At 39.9% G+C, this 12687-nt stretch overlaps 1 protein-coding gene across 3 annotated transcripts in view; it reads left to right on the top strand.

Moving 5' to 3' along the window:
- Positions 1 to 9032, top strand: part of Cd47 (CD47 molecule) — a 58491-nt gene extending 49459 nt beyond the window's left edge. The window contains exons 8-11 of one of the 3 annotated variants that reach the window (XM_012950008.2): positions 1002 to 1033; positions 2669 to 2693; positions 3324 to 3356; positions 8778 to 9032. In XM_012950008.2, coding sequence (XP_012805462.2) covers positions 1002 to 1033; positions 2669 to 2693; positions 3324 to 3356; positions 8778 to 8782 — 95 coding nt within the window. In that variant the 3' untranslated portion in view covers positions 8783 to 9032. The remainder of the gene's footprint in view (positions 1 to 1001; positions 1034 to 2668; positions 2694 to 3323; positions 3357 to 8777) is intronic. The other 2 variants (XM_045147129.1, XM_045147131.1) reach the window with 2 other exon arrangements.
- The last annotated feature ends 3655 nt before the right edge of the window (positions 9033 to 12687 follow it).

The following is a 12687-nucleotide window of genomic DNA, read 5'->3' as shown; positions in this document are numbered from 1 at the left end:
CACCCCCAAAATACTCCACCTTCATGAGGCATTCATTCCCAAATCTCTGTCAGCTGAGAACCTGGCAATCAGAACACCTATGTTTATGGGGGACACCTGAGTCAAACCCCTATAGACGGGTTGGGAAATTCTGCCTAGCAAATGAATACCAGGAGAGTAACACAGTAGGGTAATTTTGCTACAGAGGGATTTGGGGAATGTTGCTGGTCATGCTGGGTAAGTTACAGACTGGCTTCGCCTTCTCCAAGGCTCCCTCACCTAGTTTTGTAAGGAAATTGCTGCTTCTGACCTATACTCAGAGTAGTCCTCCCTGTTTCCATTTAGCCCATGGCCTGTGCTCCCTCATCTTCCTGAGCTAATCTGTTCAGAAGCAGAAAAGGGCTGGGAAGCCAGGGAAGAAAGCAGAGGAGACCCTGATTGTGCCTGGAACTAGCTGCCTAGGGAATATTTTCTTGTCACTTGTTAACTGTCTGGAGCTTTGAGAAGTGGAAAGATGAAAGAAAAAAGAGAAAAGCCAGGCAAGTTGGCACACAACTTTAAATTAATCCCAGCACTCGGGAGGCAGAGGTAGGAAGGTTGCCATGAGTTCAAGGCCACCCTGAGATACATAGTGAATTCCAGGTCAGCCTGGGCTAAGGTGAGACCCTACTTTGAATAACCAAAGGAGAGGTCCCTCACTGCACATTCTGCCCCGTCCAGCTGAGAAAGCAAGGGATAGAAGAACCTATGTTGGGAAAGGGTGGGTGACAGCATCTTTCTACCATGAAGTGTGGTAAGTGAGGGAGCCATGCTATGCACAAATGACACAATGTATATGCCTCTTGTTTCCTTCCTTCTACTGATGTTCATGAAGACTAGAGACAATCAAAGCAGGGATCCTTCACGAGAGTCTCCAGTCCCCTCTAGTTTTAGCCCCATATACTTCAGCTTACAATTAAATAGCACATTGCCTTCATTTATTTCACTTACTAAATGTATGTCCTTACTTTTATTTGTATCAGCTTCCAATCAGAGGACTATACAACCTCCTAGGGTAAGTTCAAGTTTATTAAATGATTTTGGAATAATCTCTTGGTGGATTATAATGAAGTTTGATAATTGGAGTATTGAACTATTTTGTCCTTGTTTAATGTAATATCAAATTAAGGCAATATTGAAGTCTTTTCCACACCTTTGCATGAAGTGATCATAATTCTGTTTTAAAGCCAGTGTTTGGTTATTTAAGTATCTCTAGGATAGGGTAAGTGATTTCATGACTGTGTTTACTTCTTATACCCAGAATTGGACAATTTATGCGGCAGTGGGGGGGGGGGCATTGGTCCTCTTTTCCCTAAGGAGGCTGATTCCAGTTTGTTTCCATACCTATTAGATTCATTTGATGTGAATACACAGAATAACAATTTCAAGCTTGATAACAGGGAAGAGAAAGTTATGTTAAATTGACTTCATTAAAATTTGTAGTCTATATATTGTTGAAATGTAAATATAAATGTTGTTTAAAAAAAATTGTCCAGCCGGGCGTGATGGCACATGCCTTTAATCCAAGCACTCAGGAGGCAGGGGTAGGAGGATCTCTGAGAGTTCGAGGCCACCCTGAGACTACATAGTGAATTCCAGATCAGCCTGAGCCAGAGTGAAACCCTACCTTGAAAAACAAAAAAAAAAAAACCAACAACAACATCAACAAAAAATTGTCCAGAGTTAAGTCTCATCCCTAACTCATTTTTCAACTTTATTTTTGATATCTTTACTATATGAACTTATTGGGGTTATTGGCGTTTCCTGTGGGGACATGAATGCCCCTATCCATTTCTGTCCCCTCCCCCACTTTATAAACATTTTTCTCCCTAAAACCTGTACCTTAGCCTTCATTATATTGTGATAGCTTCATCTCTCTGAGAAAATTCTAAGAAAAGGATAAAATTTAGGAAGTCTAGATGAGGACAATATAAAAATCATTATACATCTCATCACATTGACAAGTCCAAGAACTCTTATGTGGAAATAAGATTGTACTCAGCTTCCTATAAATGATCAATGACAGCTCTCTCTGGAATCCCGAAGGTCCCAGGAAGTGCTCCTTAGTCTGGCAAACATCAAAAGGGGAGGTTGGGTCTGGGTGTTAATACATGAATCAATAATTTAATAATGTTAATTAATAAAACTCAGCCATTTATTTCAGAGATTGGTGCATAGCTACATTAGTCATAAGCAGCCAACAGTTTTCCTAGTGCCTCTTAGAGATAACTTGGTCTTTAGACCATTAATTCTTAACAGCCTTCTTTCCCTGTTAACTGTGCGCAGTTTGCATGACACAGAATTAACTGCTTTGCCACCATTTCTTGTTTATCGTCTTACGTTCCTGTTGTTGCAATCTGCATGTTTGCACTGTAATATTCTTGTGAAAAGTTGGGATTTCTTGAACAGAGGGATTACTGAAGTGGAAAATCTGCACAGAAAAAATATCAAGAGAGCAGTCCAATTGTTATTAAACTATAAATTAGACTTGGCAAGCTTTATTTCATTAGAACTTTCCTCTCTTATTTTGTCTTTGGACTTTAGAATTCACTATTTACATTGCTAAATGTTAGCATATATAAGTTTTAGTTTAAACAAAAGACATGAGATAAATTACACTTTATATGAATATATTTTAAATATTTTCCAGAAAGCTGTAGAGGAGCCCCTTAACGGTATGTGATCATTATACACTGACATATTATTCTTGATCCATTATTGTATCATAATTTGAACTGGTCCTCAAAAGAAGTTAGACTGCACATCTACATGCCTTGGGGACAATCTTGTTTGGGTTTTTATTTATTTATTTTTTCTTTTGCCTTGATCTGTCTTTCTTTGATTATTCTTCAAGAATTGGGAGTATTTCTTTTGTAATATTTGCACCTCTGGGAAAAGTACACTGTTCCATGATCCCCAGTATTTGCTTACCCAAGCCAATTATAATTTGGGCAAGGATTTGACCTTTTTATATTGGCCAAAATGAAGTAGTGTATCACCCTCAGTGACTTCAAAAGGGATTTGTAAAGTTCAGAAAGATACAGATTGCTACCATGGCTTGAAATCAGAATGTTTCACTTTCTTTTTGTAGAAATCTAGATCTGTATTCCTGAGTCTGTTTCCTTGTGGCCACTGTGGGTGTGATCCATAGAAATGCTTTGCAGTGAAATGATAACCTTAAAATGGCTTTGGCTGTCTGGTTGTGGAGTAGTTGGCATTTTGCTGTTGCATATGTATTTATTTTGAAGTGATTTCTGACTGTGAAAGCTTACTAACTGCTTTCTTGACTTGTTACTAATTCTTAGCATTTAAAGAATCAAAAGGAATGATGAACGATGGTAAGTATAAAATCCACCTATGGTTATTATCCATTGGTTGAAATATAGACATTGAAAAGAAAGCATAACATTTTTTACAAGTGTGTCTTCTTTTAAATAAAAGGGCATTGGTCAAATCATAAAGGTCCACATTTCCTGATGTATAAAACAACTATTTGCTAAAAATTGTGAAACTGTGACTATAAAAGTTATGGCATTTCATGAATTAGAGTCATGGTTTACAGCTGAGAAATTGCCACTTTTGATAAATGTTTATTGTTACTTAAATGCTTTGTAATATTTTATTCATGTATTTGCAAGCAGAGAGAGAGAGAGAGAGAAAGAGAGAGAGAGAGAGAGAGAGAGAGAGAGAACAGGGTACACCAGGGCCTCTAGCCACAACAAACTCTAGATGCACACACCTCTTTGTGCATCTGGCTTTACGGGGTACTTGGGAGTTGGACCCAGGTCCTTAGGCTTTGCAGGCAAGCACCTTAACCACTAAGCCACCTCTCCAGCCTTTAAAAATGTTTTCATTTTTTATTTTAATTTGTTTTTATTTATTTATTTATTAGAGAGAGAGAATGGGTATGTCACATCCTCTAGCCACTGCAAACAAACTCCAGACACATGTGCCAGCATGTGTATCTGGCTTACATGGGACCTAGAGAATCAAACTTGGGTCTTTAGGCTTCGCAGGCATGCGCCTTAACTGCTAAGCCATCTCTAGCCCGCTTTTTTATTTCTTTTAAATTTCTTTTGGTTTTTAGAGGTCTCACTCTAGCCCAGGCTGACCTGGAACTCACTATGTAGTTTCATGGTAGCCTCAGACTTATGGTGATTCTCCTACCTCTGCCTCTTTAGTGCTGGGATTAAAGACATGTGCCACCATGCCTAGCCTGAAAACATTTTATAAGGCACAAATCTGCCTCATTTTGACACTTTTTTTTAATGTTTGTGTAGGTGATATTGTATGTTACCCATAGGATCTGTATGTGTGTGTGTAGCAAGAACTTGATTCTAACCTTATGGGAGAGGATTAAAGAGAAAGAGAGAGAGGCATGTTTAGTCATTTTTCCCACTTTTTTTGGACTCTAGATTAGTAAGAACTTATTTTTTGAGTATTCCAAATGCATATATATGCTAATCCTTAAATAAATCTGCCATGCCTATGTTGTTAGCATTCATCATGATTTTACCTTAATAATATACTATTATTCTTCGGTTCTAGTGACATTTAGTACACATTTATACTTTTATAGTATATTCGAATTTTCCTTTATTGTATTGATGCTTGTAAGCATTCCTTGCTCATGTAAATACCCTGATCTGTATTTGCTGTTTTCAAGTCTGGGCCCTGCTTGCTCACCCTATAACAAAGTGAACCATTTAACACTAGAGACCTTATTCCCTTGAGTACAATTAATTTTGCATAAATTAAAAACACTTTGCCCATGGGTTAGTGAACTAAATTTAAAACAGTGTTTAGACTTGTATTTAATAAGTCACAAAATGATCCCATATTAGTGGGTTTTTGTCACAGCCTTTAAATGCATGTTTTGTACTATATTTCATAGCAATAAATAAAAGAATACTTTCAATGCGTGATTAGCACATACAAATGATATGCCATGGGTTTTATTATGACATTTTCATATGTGTATGTAATGTAATTTTATACCTTAACGATTTTATTTAAACTTAACTATTCTGCCCACATATATTGCATTTTGAGCACATCTACCCCATATTATACTCTCTTATCCCCTCGGTCCCACTGCATTTCTTCTCTTCTCATCACTACCAGTGGCTATTTCCCCTCAACTGGCAACTGTTCTATGATGTCACTTAATCTCAATGATTCTAACCTATCTATTAGTGAGAGTGGCCTATTGAAGTCACTCACTATTACTTTATTGGGGTTTATATCTGACTTTATAGCTAGTAAAACTTATTTTATGAAATTAAGTATGCCTGTCTTTGGTGCATGTCTGGTTAGAATTATTTTGTTGTCTTGGTGAATTGTTTACTTACTCAGTAAGAAGTGTTTTTTTTTTTTTTTTTTTGTATTTTCTGGCTAATTTTGATTTGAAGTCTATAGCTTCAGTCATTAGAACAGAAACATATGCTGCTTGTTCCTAGTTCCATTTGCTTGGGATACCTTTTATTTTCTCCAACCTATCTGGCTTAGTTACTGTCTGTCTTTAATGGTCAGTTTCTTGAAAACAGAAAAGAGATGGGTCCTATGTTTACCTTTGCCTTTTGATTGGGGAATTGAGATCATTAATATTAAGAGTTATTATTGAAAGGTGTTAGTTAATTCCTGTCATGTTGATGATCTTGCCGAGTTTGATACTCACTTATTCTTACTTGCTTAACGAAGGTTCTAACATTGATCTTTTTTTTTTTCCCTGTAAGCTTTTGACTATGTCCTTACACTTCAGTCTAAAGTATTCCTAGTAGTATCCTCTGTAGAGCTGCCTTCATAGTCATAAATTCATTGAGCCTGCCTTTAGCATAGAAAGCTCTACTCTCTCCTTCTATGATGAGAAAGAATTGTGCTGGGCGCAGTACTGGGAGTTAGAAGCTGTGACATTTCAGTACTTGGAATACGTCATTCCAAGCCCTTTTGGCTTTCAGAGTTTCTACTGTGAAAAGCCAGCTGTTACTCTGACGGGCCTGTATGATGGTTCTCTGTTGTCTCCTTCAGTGCCTTTCTTTCTTCCGTGTATTTCGTGTTTAGCGTGCAGTTTCTTATCTGGTCCTGTGTGCTTCATGTTCTGTGCGCCTCTTATGCTTGGATGGACACCTCTTCCCCTAAATTTGAAACATATTTCTTATTTATTGAATTTTTTTTCTTTGCCATTATTCAGTGCTCATTATTCAAACCTTGGGTCTTTTTATGAAGTTCCAAAGACTTTTCATGCTCTATTCATGCATTTTTGAACATATTACTGATTTTGACCAACTGACCCAATTCCTATACCACGTCTTCAAGCCCTGATAGTCCATCCTCTGTGTGATCCATTTTATGGTGAAGCTTGTCTTGGGGCTCTCTTTTTGATATTTTTATTTATTTATTTGCAAGGAGAGAGAGAGAAACAGACACAGAGAGAAGACAGACAGAATGGGCATGCTAGGGCCTCTAGCTACTGCAAATGAACTCCAGCTGCTTGCGCCTCTTTGTGTATTTGGCTTTACATGGGTACTGGGAAGTCGAACTTGGGTGATTAGTTGTAAACAAGAGCCTTAACCACTGAGAAATCTCTCCAGCCACCCCCATGGAGCTTTCTGTTTGACTTATTTTGTTTTTCATTTCCAGCTTTATTTAGTTTATTATTATTATTATTACTATTATTATTATTAAATTATTATATTTATTGAGGGAAGTACAGAGCCAAGGAAAGATATTCACATGGCTAAAGATCCCATGTAGAGGGCCTGGGAAAACTGGAAAGAAGAAAGAGAAAAGAAAGTGCAAGGAACTCCTGCCATGTGGGGAGCTAGAGGGGGTAAAGGAGCCCATGTGGAGAGGGGTCCCTCCCCTGCGCTTAACCTGAGGCCCAGGCCCCGATGAGGGAAAACCTCACTCACAGCTGGAACTTCCCAAGTGGTCAGAGCCATTTAGTTTTTCTTTTTATTTAACTTATCATGTCTTTTTATTGAATTCCAGATTTTTAAAAAAAAAAAATTGAGAGCGACAGAGAGAGAAAGAGGTAGAGAGAGAGAGAGAGAGAGGGAGGGAGAGAGAGAGAGGGAGGATGGGTGCACCAGGGTCTCCAGCCACTGCAAGCAAACTCCAGACGCATGTGCCCCCTTGCGCATCTGGCTTACGTGGGTCCTGGGGAATGAATCAAGCCTCGAGCCTGGGTCCTTAGGCTTCACAGACAAGCACTTAACTGCTAAGCCATATTGCCAGCCCTGAATTCCAGTTTTAATATACTGACTTGACTTCTTCATTTCATTTATCTGTTTGTGTTCTCTTGGAAATCTTTGCCATTTACTCCATCCTCTTAGAATGCGCTTAGTTGTTTGTGTTCTTTTCAATATCATTCAGGTATTTGTTTGTGTCCCGTCTGAGTTCTGCAAACATATTTACAATCATTCTTTGAGTTCTTTCTTTGGAGCACTCAACAGGAGACCATTAGTCTTTCTCCAGGCAGACATATTGTCTTAGTGTTCCATGTTATTAATTTCCTGTTGAGATGTGCTCCACTGGAGAGACGTAATGTCGGTTTTCCGTGTTACTCATGTTCTGTTGAGACATGCTCATCTGGAGAGAGCACCGGCCAAGGCTTTCTGGGACACCTGTTAAGTGAGTTCTTGGATCCTTTGTCTCGGCTGGTCTTTGGTCATCTTGCTGCTGCTTGGCGTTTAGTTGTTTAGTTGTGGGAAGGCCAGAGCCTCCAGCCACTGCAAACAAACTCCAGACACGTGTGCCCCCTTGTGCATTTGGCTAACGTGGGTCTTGGGGAATTGAGCCTCGAACCGGGGTCCTTAGACTTCACAGACAAGCTTTTAACCACTAAGCCATCTCTCCCATGGGGTGGCGGGCGGGTTGAGTTAGGGTCTCACTCTAGCCCAGGGTGACCTGGAATTCATAATGTCATCTTAAACTGGTGTCAGACTCACAGTGATCCTTCTACCTATTCCTGTGATGCCTTTTTTTTTTTTTTTTTTTTTTTTTTTTTGCTTTTGAGCCACTATATCAGGATATATCATAAGGAATCTTTGCCTTGAGTTTTTGTTTACAGCACATGAAATCTGTGATGACCTTTAAAATACCCTGGACTTTTTTCTAGTTATATGGCCAGAATTTATTTGTTAGCTGTCTCTCTGATGGGCTCTTTCTTCTGATAGTGGCTCAGTGCTCACAGTATGCCTTAGGGACTTCCTCTTAACTGAATAGCATTGAGCCAAAGTGGATGTGATCGAATATTATTCTTGGATCAGTTTCTTTTCCTTGGAATAATCAACATCTCTAGGCTTTTCTTCAATTTTCCCAGCAAACCACAATTATCAAACCATGCTGACTATTATTTTCATTCGGCATTAACATCGTACTTAGCAAAACCTGAGACAGTTTCTTTATGTTTACATGCTATATATCTGAAATAATTTTCCAATCATAAAAATGCATTGCTTGGGCTAGAGAGATGGCTTAGCGGTTAAGATGCATGCCTGCAAAGCCTAACGATCCCAGTTCGATTCTCTGTGTCCCACATGAGCCAGATGCACATGGTGGCACATGGATTTGGAGTTTGTTTGCTGTGGCTAGAGGCCCTGGTGTGCCCATTCTCTCTCTTTTTCTCTCTCCCTCTTTCTCTCAAATAAATAAATAAATAAATAAATAATTTTTAAAACTTTAAAAGATGCATTGCTTCTTAATGCATAGAAAGTAGAAACATGTAGTGATGATGTATCCATTTTTCCATTTTTCAGAATAACTGAAGCAGAGTGATGGGCTCCGGCTTGGGGAGTCATGGATGTGAAGGAATCCACTTACGTTTAAGCACCATGGCCTTGATGACTCACTGTTGGGAAGAAGAAAACAAAACAAAACAAAACAAAAAAAAAGGAGCTGGCTTTCATCTTTGAGAGAACATGTCACTGACCCATAAATGGTTTTTACAGTTAAGTTTATATCAAAGCAGCTGTAATTTAGTTAATAAAAGAATTATAAACTGTGTTGTGTAACCAGTTGAGATCCATTTTTCTGTTATTTGTACTCAATTAGGAACAAAAGTGGAGGGGCAAACTCCCAAGAATGATGCCTTTCAGGTCCGTGGGCCTCTTGACTGTAGGTTTAAATTGGTTCTGGGTGAGGATTACGTAGCATTAACCTGGTGGCGACCATGACACAACTGAAAATCGGTGGCTTCCAACAAGCCTCGGTGAACTCAGGTTTCCAACAGCTTCGGCAGTGATGCCGCTGACTGAATAATGTGTCTGCCACTTCTGGGTCATTGGCGTAGTGACAGAAGTCAAGATAAGCCCGCGGGGCTCTCCCGAATGCCAGCTAGGCGGGCCGTAGGGTTGGTGGAGATGCTGGTGTTCATTCTTGGAGGTTGCTGTTCGCATGTTTCCTCTTTGACATACGGTGTGACAAATCCTGCCCAGACTTAGGGTGCTTTTATTGATGGATGTGGTTTTCTTTTTCTCTCACAACCCTTTGGGCCCCGACGTGTCCTCCTGGCATTTTGCTTCTGTGGTACAAGATGCAGGACCTTCTCTCCCTTTGGAACGTGGCCCCATGACACAGTAGCATCAGTGCAGAAAGGAGCCAGACTTGTTCTCAGAGCACTGTGTTCACACTTGTCAGCAAAAAATAGCTGTGGTTGTAACATATGTACTCCCTTCCTCTGATTTGAAAGCAAAACTCTACAGTGTTTCTTCCCATGTTTTCTGATTGGAGGCATGAAACAAGACGGAAATCAACTATGTGTCTCCTGCATGGCCACATGTGTGTCTCCATCAGGCTCCAGGAAGGCTCTGGGAGGAGGGATTCCCCCTGTTGTGTCTCTGTTGCATGATACCACTCATCCCCTTCCTCCTGTATCCTGACTCATGCCTCCTCCCCTAAGACGGAAAAGTTAAGCAAAACTGCCACATTCCTTACCCCGGTTAGAAGACAAAACGACGTTCTGACAGTTGTGATCGCATGGACTACTCTTAGACGCTTAGCACTCGTTTTTTACCTCGTCTGTGGCTGTGTGTCTGTATGTGTGCACGCGTCTTCTGTATGGACAAAGTGGGGCATACAGGAGAGCAAAGGCTAACTTTGTGATTTTAGTAAATACATTTAAAAACAAAGGTTCTTGTTGGGTGGAATTATATGTGATGCAAATATTTGGTCACTTAAAACTTTAAAAATTAGGTAATTTGCCAAACTCTTGTGGATGCTCATCATTCCCCCCTCCAAAAAACTGCTAGTAACTCTTCCTGTCTGTGTAATAAGGCATATTCCATGTTTGTGGTTGCATTACTAATGGTTATTTCTTCGTCTGGTGACTGTTTCCATGTGCCTCTGTATGCCAAATCTATTGTTACATTTCATGTTGGGACCAAGTGGTTTGTTCATGGCAAACCTAAACTCATGACCTGCCGACACTGCTCAGAAATCCCGAATACACGACTGAGATTTCTTTTCTTAAAGACAGATATATATGATGTATAATCTCCTCCCCACTTTTGTAGCTGTCCAAAATATTAGCATATGGAGAGGGAGCTGTATGCCTTTATACAAATATGACGGCTCCTGCTGCTCTTTTTTCTTCTGAAAATATTTACACTTTGCTCATATTATCTGTTACTTTTGAAATCAGTTTGGATGAAAACGGGGGGCGGGGAGGCAGATGGACTTGGAAAAGATCCAAGTTCCTATTCTCTGTGAAGAAAGTCAGGTATGAAAATCTTCATAGGCAAAGTTTTTACAGACTGAAGTTGAGCCTTTTCATATGTGGTAACCTCTGTCTCTGGGGTTCTGTCTTGGGGTCTGGACGTGTGTTGTCTCGCCTCTTGGATGCTGCCTGCTTTTTAAGGCTGGCAGTGCCCCAACTACGCTGCCGTGGTTAGCGGGGAGACTTGAGATGAGCCCAGCTCCTGTTTACCAGATTCTCTGGACAAAGGACAAGAGCACAGAGGCCCTTTTGCCTGGGCATCACGGGGCCAGTCCACCTTCTTTAAATCAGAATGACCCCCAGTTCTCGTGCCCTGTCAAGTCCAAGTTGCTAACAGTGTTGTGGGCATCATGTGTCCTAACTATGCTTCCCGCCCCTGATCTCGGCTTTTGCCGTCAACTCCCCCGTTCACTTTTATTTATGGTCTATGCTCCATTTGTACGACAGTACAGAGTGACACCATTTGTCATTTCCTGCAACAACCTTTCCTTGGTTGTGGCCAAGTCACATTCTTCTCTTTCCAACATTCTGCTCCAAGCCTTCCTCCCCCACTGGCTGTGCTTGGCTGTCCGTCCCCATCGGTCTCGCTGCCTCTTTCATCTCTCACTGTCCCTGCCCTGGTACTTGGTGTATCTCTGCTTGGCTCTATTGGGTTTTTGTCTTGTTCTTCTCACTGGATTTTAAAATTCTTTCCACAGCAAGAGCTTTGCTTTCTTCCTTTCTCTCCCTGCAGTGTCGTGCATACATTAGACACTCAGTGCATTAGTCTGATGACCGAGGATTGGCTGTATTTAGATTTCTCGCTCTTTTTAATAGGGTGAGCTAGACACTTTTCTTTTTTGACAGATTTCACATGCTCTGAAAAACTGGAAAAGGTAATGATTTTTTCACCTGAAAAATTTCAGGTCTGTTATGTTTAAATCACTGAGAACATCGGATTAAGATATTGGGGCTATCCTATAATGTGGAATGTAGCATTTGGAGGAGGAAGTGTTGTAATCAATGTAGTAGGTGACCGAGCAGATTGTAACTTGAGTTAATGAAGCAGGAGAAGGTGGTATGTTTACTTCTCTGTCTCAGTGATACGAAGGGAACCGCCTGTCACCTCCTAAATTTCTCCTGTCAGACAAGAGTATTCAGAACAGGCAATCAGTGGTTATATATGAAAAGACAGCCTCTGTATTTGCCTGTTGTTGGGAACTTTAGAAAAAATCATGGAAGTTCGTTCTATTTTTGTTGTATTTGATTGAGGGCTTAGTTAGAAGCATGAGTTCTCAGGTGTGTGGTATACTCAGTCCCCTAACTTCCACGCCCACCGGGAGTCCCGTCCGTCATTGTCAGTGACTTAACAGGGCTGGTCTCTGAAGAGATGTGCGCAGCCAGGCACTGCCCTGCCTTTAACTTTGATAGCTCTTCATTAAGACCATTTAGGACTAGGTTTTTCATAAATCTAGTCTTCGGAGAGAGTACAAAGATTGTAATAAGCTTCTGTGTAAGACAACATGAATGGAATCTTAAAAGTGCTGTTACCATGAGTGGTGAGAGAGGGAAACATTTTCGTTTTTATTAAACAGAGCATTAGTTACAAAAAGCCATTGGTGAGAATTAGTTCCCACATCATATGAATATCCATTAACCATTCTAAATAATAAACAGGACTCCAGCATTGCTACGTACAAGATGCTCTCTTGGGGGTCTTTTTGCATAGCAATTAAAGGTGTGCAATTTGTCAGTAGCTATTTTTTTTTCAGTGATTTAAAGACCAAAGTTGTTTTACAGCTCTGTTACCCTTAAAGTTTTTTTATATGTATTAAATCAATTTATCACTGTTTGAAGCTTTGAATACCTGCAATCTTTGCCAAGATATGTTTTTTTTTAATTTAAAAAACATAACTGTGTAAATATTACCCTGTAATATTATATATACCTAATAAAACATTTTAAGCTATTTT

The sequence above is a fragment of the Jaculus jaculus genome, chromosome 4 (assembly GCF_020740685.1).
Source record: "Jaculus jaculus isolate mJacJac1 chromosome 4, mJacJac1.mat.Y.cur, whole genome shotgun sequence".
Classification (NCBI taxonomy): Eukaryota; Metazoa; Chordata; class Mammalia; order Rodentia; family Dipodidae; genus Jaculus; species Jaculus jaculus.
The sequence above is the reverse complement of the archived record's forward strand: the minus strand, read 5'-3'. Positions and strand labels throughout refer to the sequence as shown.